Source organism: Quercus suber, unplaced genomic scaffold (assembly GCF_002906115.3).
Source record: "Quercus suber isolate HL8 unplaced genomic scaffold, Cork oak 2.0 scaffold_2, whole genome shotgun sequence".
Lineage (NCBI taxonomy): Eukaryota > Viridiplantae > Streptophyta > Magnoliopsida > Fagales > Fagaceae > Quercus > Quercus suber.
In genome coordinates this window covers 2135079-2153064 of record NW_027069469.1, presented here as the reverse complement: position 1 = coordinate 2153064, position 17986 = coordinate 2135079, and the positions used below count along the sequence as shown (strand labels likewise).

General features: G+C 35.5%; 1 protein-coding gene across 2 annotated transcripts; it reads right to left on the bottom strand.

The window, feature by feature from the left end:
* Positions 1-1134: 1134 nt before the first annotated feature.
* On the bottom strand, positions 1135-16151 carry LOC112006515 (TMV resistance protein N-like). 2 transcript variants are annotated; one of them, XM_024038791.2, is made up of 3 exons: positions 15839-16151; positions 3006-4780; positions 1135-1476 (listed from the first exon to the last, which is right to left on the bottom strand). In XM_024038791.2, exon 2 carries the CDS (start codon positions 4738-4740, stop codon positions 3661-3663), a length of 1080 nt encoding a protein of 359 aa, XP_023894559.2. In that variant the 5' UTR covers positions 4741-4780; positions 15839-16151; the 3' UTR covers positions 1135-1476; positions 3006-3660. The 2 variants fall into 2 exon arrangements, 1 of the variants encoding a protein (XP_023894559.2); XR_010632840.1 differs by lacking the exons at positions 1135-1476; positions 3006-4780 and adding an exon at positions 13694-15702.
* Positions 16152-17986: the final 1835 nt, after the last annotated feature.

Genomic DNA, 17986 nt, shown 5'->3' with positions numbered 1-17986 from the left:
TAGATAGGTTGCTAACTCCATAATGTGGCTGCACAGTAGGAATGGAGGATACTCGGTCAAATCTGGTTATCATGTGGCAAGATAGGTCCTTAAGAGTGAGAATTGGTCAGAGAGTTCCAGGGGCTGTGCAATATATAAGGTGCGGAAAGCTCTATGGAAGCTGAGTTCCAAATAAGATTAAAGTTTTTGGTTGGAGAGTATGCCACAGGATTTCGCCAACACGGGTTAATCTAACAAAACGAAAAATTACTGGAGATAATGCTTGCCCTATCTGTACTCAATTTGCAGAAACCGAGATACATGCTATTTGGGACTGTGTTGCAGCTCAGGATGTGTGGGCTAGGAGTCTGATTAAGTTGCAAAATTGCTCTCTCGGTCAACAAGACATGCTTTCATCTGCTTGAATATTTGGTGGATAAGCTGGCTCTAGAGGATGTTGAATTGCTCTTGGTTCAAGCTTGGATAATCTGGAATCAAAAGAATAGCGTGACACATGGAGGGAAGCTTAAGGATCCAGGGTGGCTGAATAAACGTGCTGCAGAATATCTGGTGGAGTTTAAGCAGGCACAAGAGCATCTATCTGTTCCATCTATGCAGTCTGATGGGAATGTGTGGCGTCCGCCCCTCAATTAACTTTCAAATTGAACTTTGATGCTGCCATCTTTATGGAGAGTAATAGTTCTGGCTTTGGGGCTGTGAGCCGAAATGAGCAAGGAGAAGTGATGGCTGCAATGTCTGCCATAGGGCCATCGGTAAGCTGCAGTGAGGAGGCAGAGATAATGGCTTGCAGGAAGGCGTTGGAATTTGCTGTTGATGCGGGTTTCTCGAAGCTAGTGGTTGAAGGAGATAATGTCAATGTTATGAGGGTAGTTTCTTCATCAACACCGAACCTATCTATGCTTGGAAATGTGATTGCATATATTCAATGTCTTTTCTGTGGGTTAAGGAGGGCATCCATTAGTTGTATTAAGAGGGGTGGAAATAGGGTAGCTCATGTGCTAGCAAGACATGCTAGAAATTTAACTGATGATATGTATTGGATGCAAGACGCCCCTCCGATTGCCTTGGAAGCTATGTACCAAGATTCACTTTTGATGAATACATGAATGAAAGTTTCATTCTAAAAAAAAAAATCATGTCAACTTCTTCATAAACATTCCTTATATCTATATTTATGTCCTTCAAAGTGTCAACAAGAAGTTGCTTTTGTAATTGTGGCAAACCGTGTTTTTGTGAATCTTCCCTAACATTAGCAATAAAGCTAGAACGTCCTTCAAAATGACTACGAAACTTATCATATACAACTCTAGCAAGAGTTGTCTTTCCCATTCCTCCCATACCATTGTCTTTCCCAAAGGGATCAATTTCTCCATAGTAGATTATATTCCTACGAAGTTTTTGGTAGTACTTGGGGATTTAGAACTCAATTTCTCCATCATCTCTTTCACAATGTGTTGGATAAATTTTGCCTCATGCCTGAAAAGAAGATAGAAAACATTTAAATGATGGTCCAAACCAATTATAAAATCATCTTTTTCACAATGTGTTGGATCAATTCTAACTCATGCCTGTTAACAAGATAGAAAATAATTATATAATGGTCCAAACCAATTATAAAACCGCAGAGGATGAAGAGAAATACTAGGCAACACAAGTTTTAACCTCTTGAACGGAGACTCAAATAATGGTGTATTTTTTTTTATCCTTTTCTTTTCGCTTCGCTTAAGAAGAGGTCTTCTTTGAATTTCTATTTAGGCACTAATATCATTATAAAATACTAAAGCTCTACTTCTTCCAAATTACATATTTTTTTCTTATTGTTTAAAACAATTGATTTGTGAATAAAAGGGTTAAAATGCACTTTAAGGATTTTATATAACCAAAAACAATGATTGGACCAAAACTAATTCCTTTTAAAAAGGACTTGCATGCCCAATCGTAAACTTAGTCCAAATCCATAATTTGGCAAACGGTAGTTGTTAAAGCATCACATTGATTTATTAGAAGTGTTATAATTGTCCCTAAAATTGGACTTCAATCGACTTAAATTCTTAAGGGGCATGGCTAGAGGAATTGGTGAATGTTTGTTCATAATATTAAAGCATCACGTGAATTAATAATTTTTTTTATGAGAAGACCGACTTTTTTTTTTTTTTTGGAGAGAGTTTCAATCTATGGCATCCGCTTTTGATTTTTTATTCAACTATTCAGAGACTTTACCAGTTGAACTAATTGAAACTCATGAGAAGATCGACTTAATAATTGATTGCCTCTTCATAGTAGAATTAAAATTTTTTTAGTCATCATAATGTATAGTTTTTAAACCATTTTTATGGGTAGACTTTGACAAGAGAAGCCTGTGGGTAAACTTATCCTACCAAAGGAATTGGAAAATTATTGCATGTTGAATAGAAGATTTTGACTCTTGGTTTGACCCTATTACAATTTAGTATATGAAGTTTCAATTATTTATTTAAATCCATAAAACACCAAGTGTTCCATATAAATTTATAGATTTTTCACTTGTGTGGGACTTGTGAGCAATTTATGGACTAGCTTGACAAACCCACACAATTCCAACAATATTCAATTTTCCCTTTTTTTTCCTGAAAAAAGAGAGAGAAAACAATAACAAAAGTAAATTTTAAAAAATAAAAAATAAGATATAGAGAAGATGAATTAGGCATTGAGCATGGAAACACTCAAGTGCTCAACCATGTTGAAATGGAGGAAGAGGAAGAAGGAAAATGAAATAGGGGGATAAATTTGTCTGTAAAAATACAAGATCTATTAAGTTGGACAAAATTTTACTTTCATTTTAGTCCAGACTTTAATGGAAAGGATATTGTAATTAATAATACAAAAAAAAAAATTAATTCGTATATGTTGTAATATATAAATCCATGCATTTTATGCTACATTTTAATAACTATTTATATACTTGATGAATGAAAGAAGACCAGCTATTAAAATATTAAAAGAAATATATTTGTTATGAAAATTACCTATCTTGTAAATGCCAACCACAGAGATTGGTCACTTCTATCAAAGTAGCTCTACGCATTTCCATCTCTCAAACTGTTTTGCATGTTCATTAAAGGCTTGTCCAAAAGTTCCTCTCTATTTCCATACATCAGATGAATCCACATTGTAAAAAACTGGGCAAATCATCAATGTTGTCTCACTCATGCATCTAACGATCTTTGCAAGTTCATCCAAACACCATGTTGAAGATGCATAGTTTCTTGAGAAAATAATGAAAGCAAACATCGATTCTTCTATTGCTTTCGAGAGCTCTAGGGAAATTGATTTTCCTCTCTCAATTTTTTCATCACAACATTACTTTTAAGGTGGTGGAAAAAAGAAAATAAAGCCTATAGAATGATTTTTTTATATTAAAAAAAATGTTAAGATAGCCATTTGTTCTAGGTAGTAACTAGGAGATGAATAATTAGTTCATTACATCAAGAAAAATAAATTCAATTTCATAAACAATTGCAAAGACATAATATACGTTTTCAAAATATAAGAGATCATCATTGACAATATATTAGCATGGTAATTGGTAAATGAATGTTTTATTCTTGATTTCATTACATAAATACTTATAGAACAAAATTATTTTATTATACCAACTCAATATTATTCATTGAAATAAAATTATAGCTTTGTCATTTTTCTTACCGTATTAGTCTCCAATACATGAAGCAAGTCCTCAATAAGCCACAACCGACTTTGCTTTCCAAGCTCTCCATTTGATTCAAAATGAATAATTTTTTTACCCATTTCTGATAGTAGATCTTGCATCCCAAAACATCCTTTGTCATCCACCGTTAGGAGAGATCTTTCCACAAGAACACTTACACCAATTCTTGCATCAAAACCACAATTCTCTAATATTTGTATTACTTCATCTTTCTTCTGCCCTCTAAAGAAACATACAATATCTAAGAATATCTCCTTCCACGTTTCCTCTAGTCCATCGTAACTTATTTTAAGTATATCATATATATCTCTTTTAATATTTTTAAAACTATCCAATGCACTTTGCCACTCTTCTAATGTTCTTCCAACCAAAAAGGAACCCAAAGTAACAAGAGCTAATGGAAGGCCACTAGCATATTCTACAACTTTATGGGAGAGCTGCTTATAATCTTCTTCAGGTTGCTCCTTTTTGAAGGCTTTCAAACAAAAAAGTTTTAAAGCATTATCATAATCTAATCCATTAGGCTTATATATTTTAAGCACTCCATAATCGACCAACACATGTTCATCTCTAGTTGTTATGATGATCCAACTACCTACTCCAAACTTGAGATGCTGTCCAGCCAAGCTTTCTAATTGGTCCTTGCGATTAACATCATCTAGGACAAGTAGAACTTTTTTATGACATAACCCACTATCCATGAGTTTTTTATCTCCTACTTGAACATTGTAGATCTTTGTATCACTTTCCTCCAAAATTTCATCAAACAATTGTTGTTGTAATTTATGCAGTTTACCTTTTTCTGACATTTCCCTAACATTGGCAATAAAACTAGAACCTTCAAAATGATTAGAATACTTGTAATATATAGCTTTAGCAAGAGTTGTTTTTCCCTGACCCCCCATACCACAAATCCCCATCATGTAAATATCGTTCCCAAAACCTAAATATGAAGGGATCAATTTTGCCAACATAGATTTTATTCCTATCAAATTATTGTCAATGCTTGAGGATTTAGAACTCAATTTCTCCATAATTCCTTTCACAATTTGTCGGATAATTTTAGACTCATGCCTACAAAGAAGATAGAAAATAATTACATGATGGTCCAAACCGATTATAAAACTTCAAGGGAGAAAGAAAAATATTAGGCAAAGAAAATCCTTGGGAGATATATTTCAATGAATTAGTCCACTAATTTTCTTAGGTTAGCAATGATATTGGATCCACTAAATCCAAAATCTATTTTGTCAAGAGATACATTGATTGAGCAAAAAATTAAGCATCTCATTTCATGCTTGATTGTTGAGAGAAACCTCATTGGGACATTTTAAGTTGAACATGCTAAATATAAATGTTTAAGACCCTTTGAGGTTGCTTGAGTACAAAATATTAATAAGAATGGCAATACTCAAAATTTCCAAAGTAGACAATTAAGAAGGCTTTGTATGCCAGGTAACTAAGTGAAGAGGAGGTATTGGTTTCTATTAATTAAAAATAAAATTTAATGATTTATCTATTCATACGTAACTTGTATGCTAAAAAAGTTTCTTTGTTGCTAAGAAAGGGGTTCCTCTGTCTCACTTCTCTTAGGCTGTAGAATAGTGTTGTCCCTTCTTTGTGAAGGCGTGTGTGTTCTCAAGAGATAACAAGCTTATCCTTGAGCTAGTGGTTTTTCATCCTTCTGGGGTGTGGGAAACAATTTTTTTTCTTTTCTTTTGATTGTTTTTTTATCCCCTATATGGAGGGCCTTACTAGATCCTGGAATAAGCTGAGTCTTGATGAAATAGAAGGTTCTAGGTTCATCCTCAAAAACCAACTTCGATCATTAGAGTAATAGATCCAGAACTTTCAAGCAACTATGGCAATCTACTGATGGTTTTAAGATTCGTAGTCTCAAGGATCACATGGTTTTATTTGTCTTTTGGAACCAAGGTGACATTAATTGAATCCTTCAGTCAGAACCATGGTGTTTTGACAAGCACCTTGTGGTTTTTCAGAAATATGACCATGATATTCCTATCAACGATCTCACTTTCCAGCAGGCCTCTTTTTGGGTCTAAGTACATGACATAACCATCAGATTCATGACAAAGGAAGTTGCTGAGAGTATTTGCTATATGATTGGAACTGTATGCCTATCTATAGGTGGGGTGGATGAGGATGGTGGCAAATTTATGCATGTCAAAGCCAACCTGGATATATGTTTACCATTATTTCGAGGTCATGTAGTGTCACTAGAGAAGGGTGGTAAGATCTGGGTGAGTTTTAAGTATGATCGACTCCCTAATATATGCTATTGGTGTGGAAGACTAGATCATAATGACAAGGATTGCTCCTTGTGGATTTAGAGAAAAGGTACACTTATAGCAAAACAACGGTAATTTGGACAAAACCTACGTGCTTCGCCTTACAAATCATTTAACAAGCCCATTGTTTTTGTTCCAAGTTTCTACAATAATGTTTTTAAAGTTGTGATTTTCAATTATGTTGTGTTGGCTTTAATTCCATGCCAAATTTGATTGTATTTTCAATCATTTTTCCTTTATGTATGTGGGCTTAATTGTAAGGGATGAGTATGAGAGATCGGTGAATAATCAAGCTTGAAAGGTTAAACAAGTGGACTTCATGACTGGCTCGTGAGTGTCTCATGAGAAGCAAACTGCAAAAGAGCCATGTGTAAAGTACATGACTGGAAGATGAAGAGTCATGCCAGGCTGTCATTTTCGTGACTGTCTCGCAGGAAAGGCTAACCCACGAAGGACCCACAAAAGTATCTGTTTGGCAAAAACTTGTGTTTTGCTTTACCAAGTCTTTACCCACACTATATATACCCTCATTACTCACATATTGTAAGGAGTGTTTTTCAAATAGAAAACCCTAGAAAATTCACTTGAGAGTTAGAGATTATTATACCCACAATCATCTACACATTTCCTTATGGTTTTCCTTCAACTCCTACCTCTCTATCTCTAGATCTTTGAGAGGTTGCTAGCCCAAACACTTACCACACCCATACTGAGTGTAAAGTGAGATTTTGGTGCTACTGGGAAGCATTGGAAGGAGCCATTCATTGGTGGATTCAATCGGATTGAATTGCGGAATCCGGAAAGTTAGAGAAGACAAGGCTTCGAGAAGTCAGTTGGTAGCAGAAACTTGAAGGGCTCAAGTACATGGGGTGGATTAGGCTTGGAGAGTCTTTTGTTATTCGTGTACTCCAACTTTATTTTCTAGCGGATCGATTTCGACTTGGAAGGTCGCAGATAGATTTTTCGCCAAGTTCTTTGGTTTCCTCTTCGATAACATGTCTCGGCATTATCTTGTGTTTGCATCTCTCTTCCCTACTCTTTAAGCTTTCATTTTACTGTTGATAATGGATGAATATGGCTTAGGATAGAGTTATCGGTTCATTGCTCTTATTTACTCTTGTTCCGCATTCAGTCTAAGTTAGAGTAAAAGTAATCCAGCCGTAACTTTTATCTGAACAAACTCCTGTGTTTTAACACGAATCCGAGCTTTCAACGTTGCTAATCCTTCTGTAGCTAGTGAAGACAAAAGAAGGGATAGCTATAAGGAGGGTGGGGACAACACCACAGGCTCACCGTCGATAACCCCAAATCCAATTATGGAAATGGACACTCACGAAGAAGTCATTAATGCAAAAATAAATGCCTCCCCATCGGCGGCCTTTCCTAATTTTAAGTGTCCAGCTGGTAGTGCTCTATTTAGGGGAAAGTCCACTATTACAACTGATTCTTTCCATAAGGGGTTTAAAGAAGCCCATAACTGCTGGTGGAAATCACGGAGAATCATCTTCGATCTCAAGTCATGATGTGGCTCCCAAAAATCCGAGTGCGTTTGCTAGTGGAGATCCATTCCTAGCTAAGCTTTAGGAAATAGATTGTGATAAAGTTTGAGAGATTGCAAAGAGAGATTTCAAGTAGCGCGATTTTAAATGGGGCGGTTACAGAAGATTTGAACACCCCAATAGATCAAACAAATTTGAATGATGGGCTAAGGCCTGATGTGGTGAAGGAGAGCAATCCAAATGTGGTAAACCCAAACCCGAAAACACCATTTCAGGATATTTCAAACGCTTTAGGTCCAACAACTAAAGTGAGGCCCAAGAAGGGCAAAAACCTAAAAGCCAAGCCCAAGGGTGTATCAAATGTAGCTAAGGTTAGTAAGCCATATCTGAAAAGACCACTTCCTCCTCACAATGAAGCCAATATTCAATCCCAGAAGAAAAGAGTAGTGATCCTTCATGTATCCCTCTTACCTAAAACCATTTTGGCGGTGGTTGTGCCTCAGCCCCGCCGCCTTCAATGAATTGCTTAAGCTGGAACTGCCGTGGGCTTGGGATCCCACAACGAGTTCTTGAGCTCTTCGACTTGGTGAGAGCAAAAGGTCCCAAATTGGTGTTTTTGATGGAAACAAAGAAGAAGAGGAGCTATCTTGAGAAAGTACGGTGTCGCCTGCAGTTTGATAACATGTTCATTGTTCCACGAAGACATCGGAGTGGCAGGTTAGCTTTGCCGTGGATGAACGATCTCGATTTGCACATACAGACTTTCTCTCCACACCACATTAATGCAGTGGTAAATCCAGGAATCGATGACGCTTAGCGCTTCACAATCTTCTATGGAGCTCCAGAAGTTGCTAACCAGGAAGATTATTGGATTCTACTCCGTCACCTAGCAAACCAGTTGAACATGTCGTGGGTTTGCATTGTAGATTTTAACGAGATTACTCGATTGAGCGAGAAATCAAGTGGATCAATCAAAGATGAAAGACAGATGCAAGTGTTCAGAAAGTGCATGGATTTTTGTGGCCTCAAAGATCTTGGCTTCTCAGGTTTACCATATACCTGTTGTAATCGAAGGTTTGATGGTAATGTGATCTAGGTCAAACTTGATCGAGCTATGGAAACATCGGATTGGTTGCTGAAATTCTCCTCGGTTAGGCTTCACCACTTGTCGGGTTTTTCATCAAACCATAAACCCATTTGGCTCTACTCTGATGATATACATAGCAGGTTTTTCAAACCTCAACGACCATTTAGGCTCGAGGCTATGTGGCTCAAATATGAACGCTGTGAAAGGGTGGTCCATGAGGCTTGGGACATTGGCTTTGTAGGTGATCCAATGGGTAATGTGTTGCTGAAGGTTAGTAATTGTCAAAACCTTCTTAGTATTTGGAATAAAAAAAAGTATTTGGTAATGTGCGTTTGATGTTGATAAAAAAGAGGAAGGAATTGGAACAGGCTGAACTATCGTCAATGTTTGGAGGAAACCATTTTAGAGTGGAACAATTAAATGAGGAGATTTAGAAACTTGTCGATATGGAAGAGTGTATGTGGAACCAATGGGCAAAGTCAGATCGGCTTCGAGAAGGGGACCAAAATACAAAATAATTCCACTGCAGGTCCACAAAATGCAATAAAAGAAACTATATCTCAGGTTTTGAGAATGAGTTTGGAGAGTGGATCGAAGAGGAAAACCAGATTGGTGATTTGCTGGTTCAATACTACTCTAATCTTTTCACCTCGTCAAATCCCACACAATTGGAGCCAGTATTTGAGGGAGTAGAACCAAAAGTTTCGGGGGAGATGAATGAGAAATTGCTAAGGCCTTTTGAGTCAAGTGAAATTCAAGGTGCACTGAAGCAGATGGAATCAAGTATGGCACCTAGGTCGGATGGACTCCCACCTTTGTTCTACAAGAAATTCTGGAGTAAGATGGGGCATGAAGTCACGTTGATCAAGAAATTCTAGTGGGGTTACAGGGGTGATCAAAAGAAAACTCACTGGGTTAGTTAGGAGAAGCTTTGTCTTCCGAAAAATGAGGGTGGGATGGGCTTTAAAGAGTTAGCTAAATTCAATGACTCTCTCTTGGCTGAACAGATTTGGAGAATAAAGACTAGTGAAAATTCCCTGTTCCACAAGTTGTTCAAAGAAAATTTTTTCTTTAATTGCTCAATCATGGAATGTGCTAACTCAAACAAAGGATCGTATTCCTGGAAAAGCTTATTGCAAGCAAGACATGTTATTGAATTGGGGGCGGGTTAGAGAATTGGCGATGGGGAGTCAACATTCATTCAATCTGATAAGTGGCTGCCAAAAAACCCTCTAGCTATGATTGTCTCTCCACATGTGACTTTACCTCTAGACTCTAAGGTGAGTGCCCTTATTGATGAGGAGAACCATTCTTGGAAATCTGACCTAATCCAGAATGAGTTTTTGGCTCATGAAGCTGACTTGATCCTTGGAATTCCCGTGAGTTGCCACTCCATCCCAAATGAGCATGTCTTGTTTCTCACCAAAAATGGTATGTACTCAACCCATAGTGCTTAGCACTTGATTTTTGGGGTAGAGAGAAACTTGAATCCAAACTACTCAAACTCAAAGATGAATCACAGACTATGGAATACTATCTAGGATTTACAAGTCCCTCATAAAGTAAAGCATATGATATGGAAAGCATCTCAAAATGCCATTCCTACCATCTGCAATCTATGAAAAAGAAATGTGGTGCATTCAGTTCAATGCTCAAGATGTATGGTGGGTAGTGAAGACATAGTTCATGCCCTCTGGAGCTGTCTAGCTCTATGAGGGCATTTGGACTCAGCTGAAAGCTGAGTCCACGTTTTGCGTTTTTTTTTTTTTTTTTTTTTTTTTTTCTTTTCGGCAAGTGAATAGTAAAATCACATTATTTTACTCTGCAGAGACAAAAATACTGTTTAGCACTGTTCACGCACTAAAAAATATTAAAAATGGGTCCCACGGTACTATTTACACATTTAAAAATTATTTTGCTACAGTATTTTCAGTTTTCAGTTTTTAGTTTCATCAACAATAAGTTCAATCCAAACGGACCCTATATGTCATCTAGGAAGGGAATGAAGTCTTGACAAAACTATTAAGAAATAAGTTTGCAAATTTCACTGACTTGTTGGGGATGGTTTTTTTGTTTAAGGAGCGGGTTGATACTAACCTATTGGCTATGATTTTCTAGCTGATTTGTAGCAAAAGAAATTCGGACAGATGTGGTGAAATGTTTGCGGAGATTATCAATATCAGAGGTCGAGCAAATTCCCTTCTATAGGATTTTTTTGCTGCGTAGAAACCTCAGCTTTGAACCTTGACAGATTATGTGAGAGCCTTGAGATGGATTCCTCCAATCTCACCCCATTGCAAAATCAACTTTAGCGGAGCATGTTTCTCGACAGAAGGAGCAGTAGGTCTGGGCGCAATAATCCGTGATGCTTCTAGTAAGGTCCTCGGTGCTCTAGCTTAAAGAATAAAAAAACCACTCTCGGTTGCAGTTGTGGAGGCCTTTGCATGCCGTAGAGCTATGTTTTTTTGCCAAGGATGAAGGTGTTTTAGACTGCATTTTTTAGGGGGATGCAGAGATTACTATAAAAGCTATCTTATCTTGACACGTGATTAGTGATATTCTCGAGTTAGCTGGTGTGTTCTCTTTTTGCAGTTTTTTCCCATGTAAAACGTCTAGGCAATTTAGTTGCCCATCTTTTAGCCAGATCTGCTAAGTCTGGTTATGAGCTTTAGGTTTGGCAGAATTCTGTACCTGATGATATAGCTCCCCTAGTCACACGTGGGTCTTCATATTCGCTCTGTATTTTATTTTCAACTAGTCGCTAACTCGTGCGATGCACGGAAGAGTCGAACAAAAGTTGTAAATTTTTACTTATAAAAGTTACAACTTAAGAGGAAAAATAAAATACTAAGACCAAAAGTGAAACTTTAACACCAATAATATGTTGTATAGTCTCAACATTCAGATGAATAAAATGACATTGTTAGGGAGCGAAGACAAATAAATGTATCAAATATTGAGAAAAGATTGCTTTAGTCATCTGGCTTAAATAGTAAAATTATATTAAAAAAAAATTCATTTGGACACTTTTAAGCCAATAAACAAAACAAACCCTTGTCACACACACAAATGTGAGAAATTTGGAAAGAATAGATGTTGAAATATATGAATGCAAAAAAGAAGAAGAGGTACCAATTGAAAGACAAAAAAGAGTATTAATCGAGTAAAAATGCAAATTGATCATATAAATGAAAAAAAATAAAATAAAATAAAGGGTGAGGCATTAATCAAAGTTTACAATTATTTTATCTGTTAGTTTTTTATTTGTTATAAATTATTATAGTTTCTTGATTACACCTAGCATCATTGTATATGAACGCTAAAATACAAATATATTCGTAACAGATTAATGGTGAAATATGTTTGGTATTCCATAGCATAAGTGATTCTCATCAGGATTTGAAAAACAAATAAACTAACAAAAAATATTCAAAAGATTTTCTTTCCTTTTCAAATTAGTGGTGAAGGGAAAAATAAAACTACAGCTCCCCAATCTTTAATCTCTCTCTATATATTTGTATTATATACATACCTACCAGTCCTTCATTGAGGCATTCCCTTAAAAAAAATCATCAACATTGCTAATCAATGCAATAAACTCCAATATGCAAGAGAGCAAGGAAAATTGATTTAAAAAAAAAAAAAAAAATTCTGCCCAGACGCCTTTGATAATTCATTCCCAGCACAGGCTAACACGTATTAAAAAAACAAAAGGGTGGAAAATTTTTATTACCTTCAGCCTTGCAATAAGGTTGCTCTCTAAGAAGCTTCAACATTGTAAATCGCCAAGCAACGATGGCTAGCATGAAAACCACCTTTCTACTTGCTCTTATTTTCCTTCTTTTGCAAACTGAGTTTATTTCACTTGAAGCTATATGGTCCAATTCTAGTGTTGGCAACTCCACTGTGGGTTGCATTGATTAAAGAAGGTCTTGATGATCCTTCAAGAACTCTTTCCTCCTGGGTTGGCGAAGATTGCTTTATCTTGATCTCTCCGCTACATGGCTTGATGGAACGATCCCTCCTCATCTTGGGAATCTTTCTAACTTGCTTTACCACAGGATTATAAATAAAATAAAAAGAAGTTGTATTAGGTTTAGGGTTAGTGCCGTGGAGGAATAATTCAAATTTATTATTTTATAGAGTCTAAAATGAAGAAGGAAATACATTAAAGTAAAAAAAACCTAAAATAAAAAGAAAAAGAAAATAATGATGACGTGGAAAATTGTGGGAGCTTCATAGGCTTCGGTTATATATATATATATATAGAGAGATAATACAAGGCCTTCTGGTCTAGTTTTTCAAAAAAAAAAAAAAAAACCCAATGTGTGGTGGAGAAAAAACCAAGAGAAAAAAAAAAAAAAGAAAAAAAAAAAGAAACGTATGGCTGAAAGAAAGGAAAAGAATAAGAAATGACCCTTTAGAAATATTATCACAATATTCTTACAATATTTTTACAATAAATTTTAAGTAATTAGTTAATATTGGTGAGGAAAAAATAATTTTTTTAGAAAGAGAAAAAAATAATTTTAATAGTACTTTAAAATTAAAATATGTATCAATTTTTATCACAATATTTTCACAATACTTTCATAATAAATCTTAAGCGATAGGTTATTATTAGCTAATATTGGTGAGAAAAAAATAATTTTTTTAGAAAGAGAAAAAAATAATTGTAATAGTACGTTGAAATTAAAATCTGTATCAATTTTTATCACAATATTTTCATAATAAATCTTAAGCGATAGGTTATTATTAGCTAATATTAGTGAGAAAAAAATAATTTTTTTAGAAAGAGAAAAATTGATTTAAGTATATGAAGTAGTTGACTTAAATATGAAATAAACTCACATTAAAAAAAAAAAAGTATAAAATAAACTGCCTTATATATACATTGTCTTTTTTGGTAATTTTTCCCTCAAACTGCCACTTTTATAAGTGCTAGTCAAATACTTAGCTTTTTCAAAAAACACTTTTTAATAACTTTTACCAAACACTCAGTTTTTTGAAAATGCACTTTTTTATTATGTACTTTTTGAAAACTCAACTTTTTCATTATGCACTTTTACAAAAAGCTGAACCAAACTCACCCTTAGTCGAGGCCCAAAGGTATGTTATGTTTCTCTTTGAATAAAATCATTCAAAAGCACCCTAATATCAATGATAAACTCCTCAAAGCTATACTTCTTCAAATTAAATTATGTAAACAATTGGTTTAGGAATGGGAATAAAATGGATAAATTGGTTTGATAATTTTTTTTTTTAAACCGAAATAATGAATGAGCCAAAATTAAATCTTTACGAATTGGCATGCCCACCTTGAATCCAAAATATAACTTGCCAAAAGTTAATTTTGGATGGTTGCATCATGTTGAGTTATAATTTATAAAAGTGTTATAATTCTCAAAAATTTCACTTTGAATGACTTTAATTCTTATGGGGCCAAAGAAGAATTTATAAAAGTTTTACTATGAAATGAATGCTCCTTTTTGTTTTGACTGAAAATATTTGTCAGAAAATTGACTCATTGTCATGTATTTGGTTGCAATACTGAAAATGAGCTAATAAAACATTTTGTATTTTTTGGGTCATTTGGGAGCCTCAAATGTTAATATTGACCCTAAAGTTTGAATTTATTCGAAAAATGTATAATAAAAAAAATAAAAAAATAAAAGGCATTTGGGAAAAAATTCACAGATAGTTAATACTGGGCAATTGCCTATTAATGGCGGTCAATAGTCAAACTGTGATGAGAGAGGAATTGTCTTTGGAGTTTAGAGGAGTGAATCTCATATTGTACTGGCCGATATGGCCGGTATTTTCCGTACCGGCACCTACTCTGGTACATAAATGCCTATGTTTCGTGTCGGATTAAATACCGGTCTTACCGGGTTGATCCGTTCATACCGGAGCAAATACCGGATTCCGGCCGATAAATGCATACCAGACCGAAACAAAAAAAGTTTAACTATCAGATGTAAAAGTCACTCTCCCTCCTCTCAATAACTAACTAGATTAGCATCGATCATGTCGCCTTCTCAGTAAACATGCATCTTTGTCACCTTCACCTTGTTGATATGTCCCCCTTCCTCCTCCTCCTCGTCTTCTTATTCATTTGGTCTGCTCCTTTGTTTTTTTTTTTTTTTTCCCTTCTTTATTTTTGTTTTATACAGGTCTTAATTTATGTGTTAACTACCGTGTGAGTGTGTGACTGGCATGAGTCTAATTCTACCGACCCCTCACGTGGGTGGGTATTTTTTTTTTATAGGATGGGTAATTTTTTTTTGGAATGTGAAGTGAATGGTTAAAAAGCTTTCTTGGAACTATAAGAAATTGTACAAATAGTCAAATATTACTCCAATAGCTGTTCGCCACTCTTGTTTCATGGGAAATTGTGGATCATTCAATATCAATATTGTGGGCTTGTGCTCTTCAAAAAATATTGTAGGCTTGTGCTCTCAAAGTTTTATTGAGTAGTCAAATAAAATATTGGGCTTAAAATAGTTTGGACATGGGCCAGTACCATAAACGGAAAAAAAAATAAAAAAAATAATTAAGTTCTAATTAAATATACTAAGTTATGTTTTAAGATTAATAAGCTCTAATTATTTATATAAATTCATATATATATATATATATTAAAATTACGGTAAACCCAAAATGATAAATCAATATTGACCTGTACTGAAATATATCGTTTTACTTACCATACCAGTACAACCTCATGTATGAAACTGACTCCCTGAATTTAGAGAGTTTTTAACGTTGCAAAGTTTATTTGTAATGATTTATTAAGTAAAATGTTTTGGAAACCTTTTTATGTTCTGTTGGACGACTTTTCAAACAATAAGAAAACTTTATCCACTTAAATAGGAGGAAGCAAAAGATCTAGCCATAGGCCATCTCCATATCAAGGATTATATCATATTCAAATAAGAATATAATATAAAAAAATTAATGTCAGCAGATTTGATTCACAGAAAAAATATGGCAGCAAAAGTGATATATATATATATATATATATTCTTGAATCAAGTAATTCCATTTTGATCTTTTCACAGAGCTTCCCTAACCCCAGATTCACAACCACTTCTACTGTTCCTAAAAATTTAACAGAATTTTAATTAGTATACCATGCTATAGTTCAATCCATGTATATTATGATATATTCTCTTAGCTAATTATATGCTTCATGGTAAATAAAAGAAGCTTATCATTTGAAATTCATGGAAATTACCTATTTTGTAGATGCAGATCCCAACCGTTGATATCAGCCACTTTTTTTAAAGTATCTCTCCATGTTTCCACCTTTTCTATGTTATCCTCAAAGCGTTTCTGGTGATCAATAAAGGCTTGTTCAAAAGTTTCGGTTTGTTTTCGTACAATAGATGGGCTCACATTGTAAAAAAACTGGCAAAACTTTTAGTCCTATTTCTTCCTTGCATTTGATAATCTTGGCAAGCTCATCCAAGCACCACGTAGAAGATGCATAGTTTCTTGAGAGAATGATGATAGCAAACTGTGCTTCTTCAATTGCTTTGAAGAGCTCAGAAATCATTGGTCTTTGAAGCAATTGGATGTGTCCAATGCTTTTCTTCATGGCATTTTACAAGAGGAAGTGTTCATGTCTCAGCCCCCTGGCTATGTCGATACTGCGCACCCTGATCATGTGTGTCTTCTTCATAAGGCCATTTATGGTTTAAAACAGGCACCAAGGGCCTGGTTTGACAGGTTCACCTCTGAACTCTTACAAATTGGTTTTCAGGCCTCTGATGCTGATTCTAACTTGTTTACCCTTCATCATGACTCATTTGTGGTTTATCTACTGCTATATGTGGATGATATCATTATCACTGGGAATAGTACTTCCTTTATTGCTCACATTGTTTCCAGACTTGGGGCTGCTTTTGATTTGAAGGATCTTGGCCCTCTGAAGTACTTTCTTGGTCTTCAGATTGAGTATACTTCTCAAGGTCTCTTTGTGCACCAGTCTAAATATGCTTCTGAGTTGCTTACCAAGTTCAATATGTTGGATTGCAAACCTTGCTCACTCCTTGTTCTCCCACAGTGCATGTTAGCTCTCAAGTCAGCCTTTACTTCCAGATCCTACTGTTTATAGGAGTATGGTTGGGGCTTTGCAATACTTAACATTCACAAGACCTGATTTGTCTTATTCAGTTCAGCAAGTTTGCCAATTTATGTGTCAACCTACCCAACATCACTTGATGGCTGCCAAAAGGATTCTTAGATATATCAAGGGTACATTGCATCATGGAGTTCATTTTCTGCCTGGTCCATTAGCTCTGTCTGCTTATTGTGATGCTGACTGGGCAGGTGATCCTCTTGATCGTAGGTCCATTACTGGCATGGTGGTATTTCTAGGGAATTCTCCAATTACCTAGTCTGCCAAGAAGCAATTGACTGTGGCTCGGTCTTCAACAGAGGCTGAGTATAGAGCCTTGGCTTCTTCAGCTGCTGAACTGTGTTAGATAAGGATGATTCTTAAGGATTTGGGGTCTACTTATCTCTCCCTCCGATGCTCTGGTGTGATAATGTATCTGCCTTGGCTTTAGCTTCCAATCCAATTTTTCATGCTAGAACCAAGCATATCGAAGTGGACTATCATTTTATCAGGGAGAAGGTTCTTAATAGGGACTTGCAGATCAATTTCATTTCCACCCATGATCAGTTAGCTGATATTTTTACTAAGGGTTTGTCTTCCCCTCAGTTTATGGATCTTGCATACAAACTGATGGGTCTTCCTCCCCTCAGTTTGAGGGGGATGTAAAGGCAGGTGATATAACTGAGGCATATGACAAGGCAGAAGGAAAACGACCTGCAGTAGAGTAGTTTTAGAGTCTAAAACTGTATGTAGCTTATGCTTAAATGTAATGTTGAAGTCAGTTATGGTGTAAGTCCACGTGTAAGCACCTGATGAGTCAAGCTACAGTTAGTTACAGTGATCCCAATCTTTACGGAATAAGTTGGGTATATGTATTGGATTCAGTGAAGAAATGAAATAAGAAATTCAGATTGTTTAGCTCATAAATTTTCCTATCTCTTCTTTGCTTCCTTTGCTCTCTACTCTGTTTTCTTCATATTGCTTCTCAGAGGCTAGAGAGGCTAGAGATACTTCTATGGCTATGTTTCTTCAAAGTGGTTTTAATCAAAACAATAATAGAGGTAGAGGCAGGAATGGTAATCAGAGGGGTCGTGGTAGAGGTTTCAATAACTTTGGCCCTAATTTTGGTTTTAATAATGGCCAAACATCTGGGAATTCCAATTTTGGATTCAATCATGGTCAATCTTCTGGGACTGCCAATGTTACTCCTCAATTTCCTGGTTTTCAATCACACTCTCAGTTCAAGAATGGTGGACCTAGTTC

Bases quoted from the DNA above. Each gene is read 5' to 3' on its own strand.
- LOC112006515 (XM_024038791.2), bottom strand. From the start codon at position 4,740: ATGGAGAAATTGAGTTCTAAATCCTCAAGCATTGACAATAATTTGATA.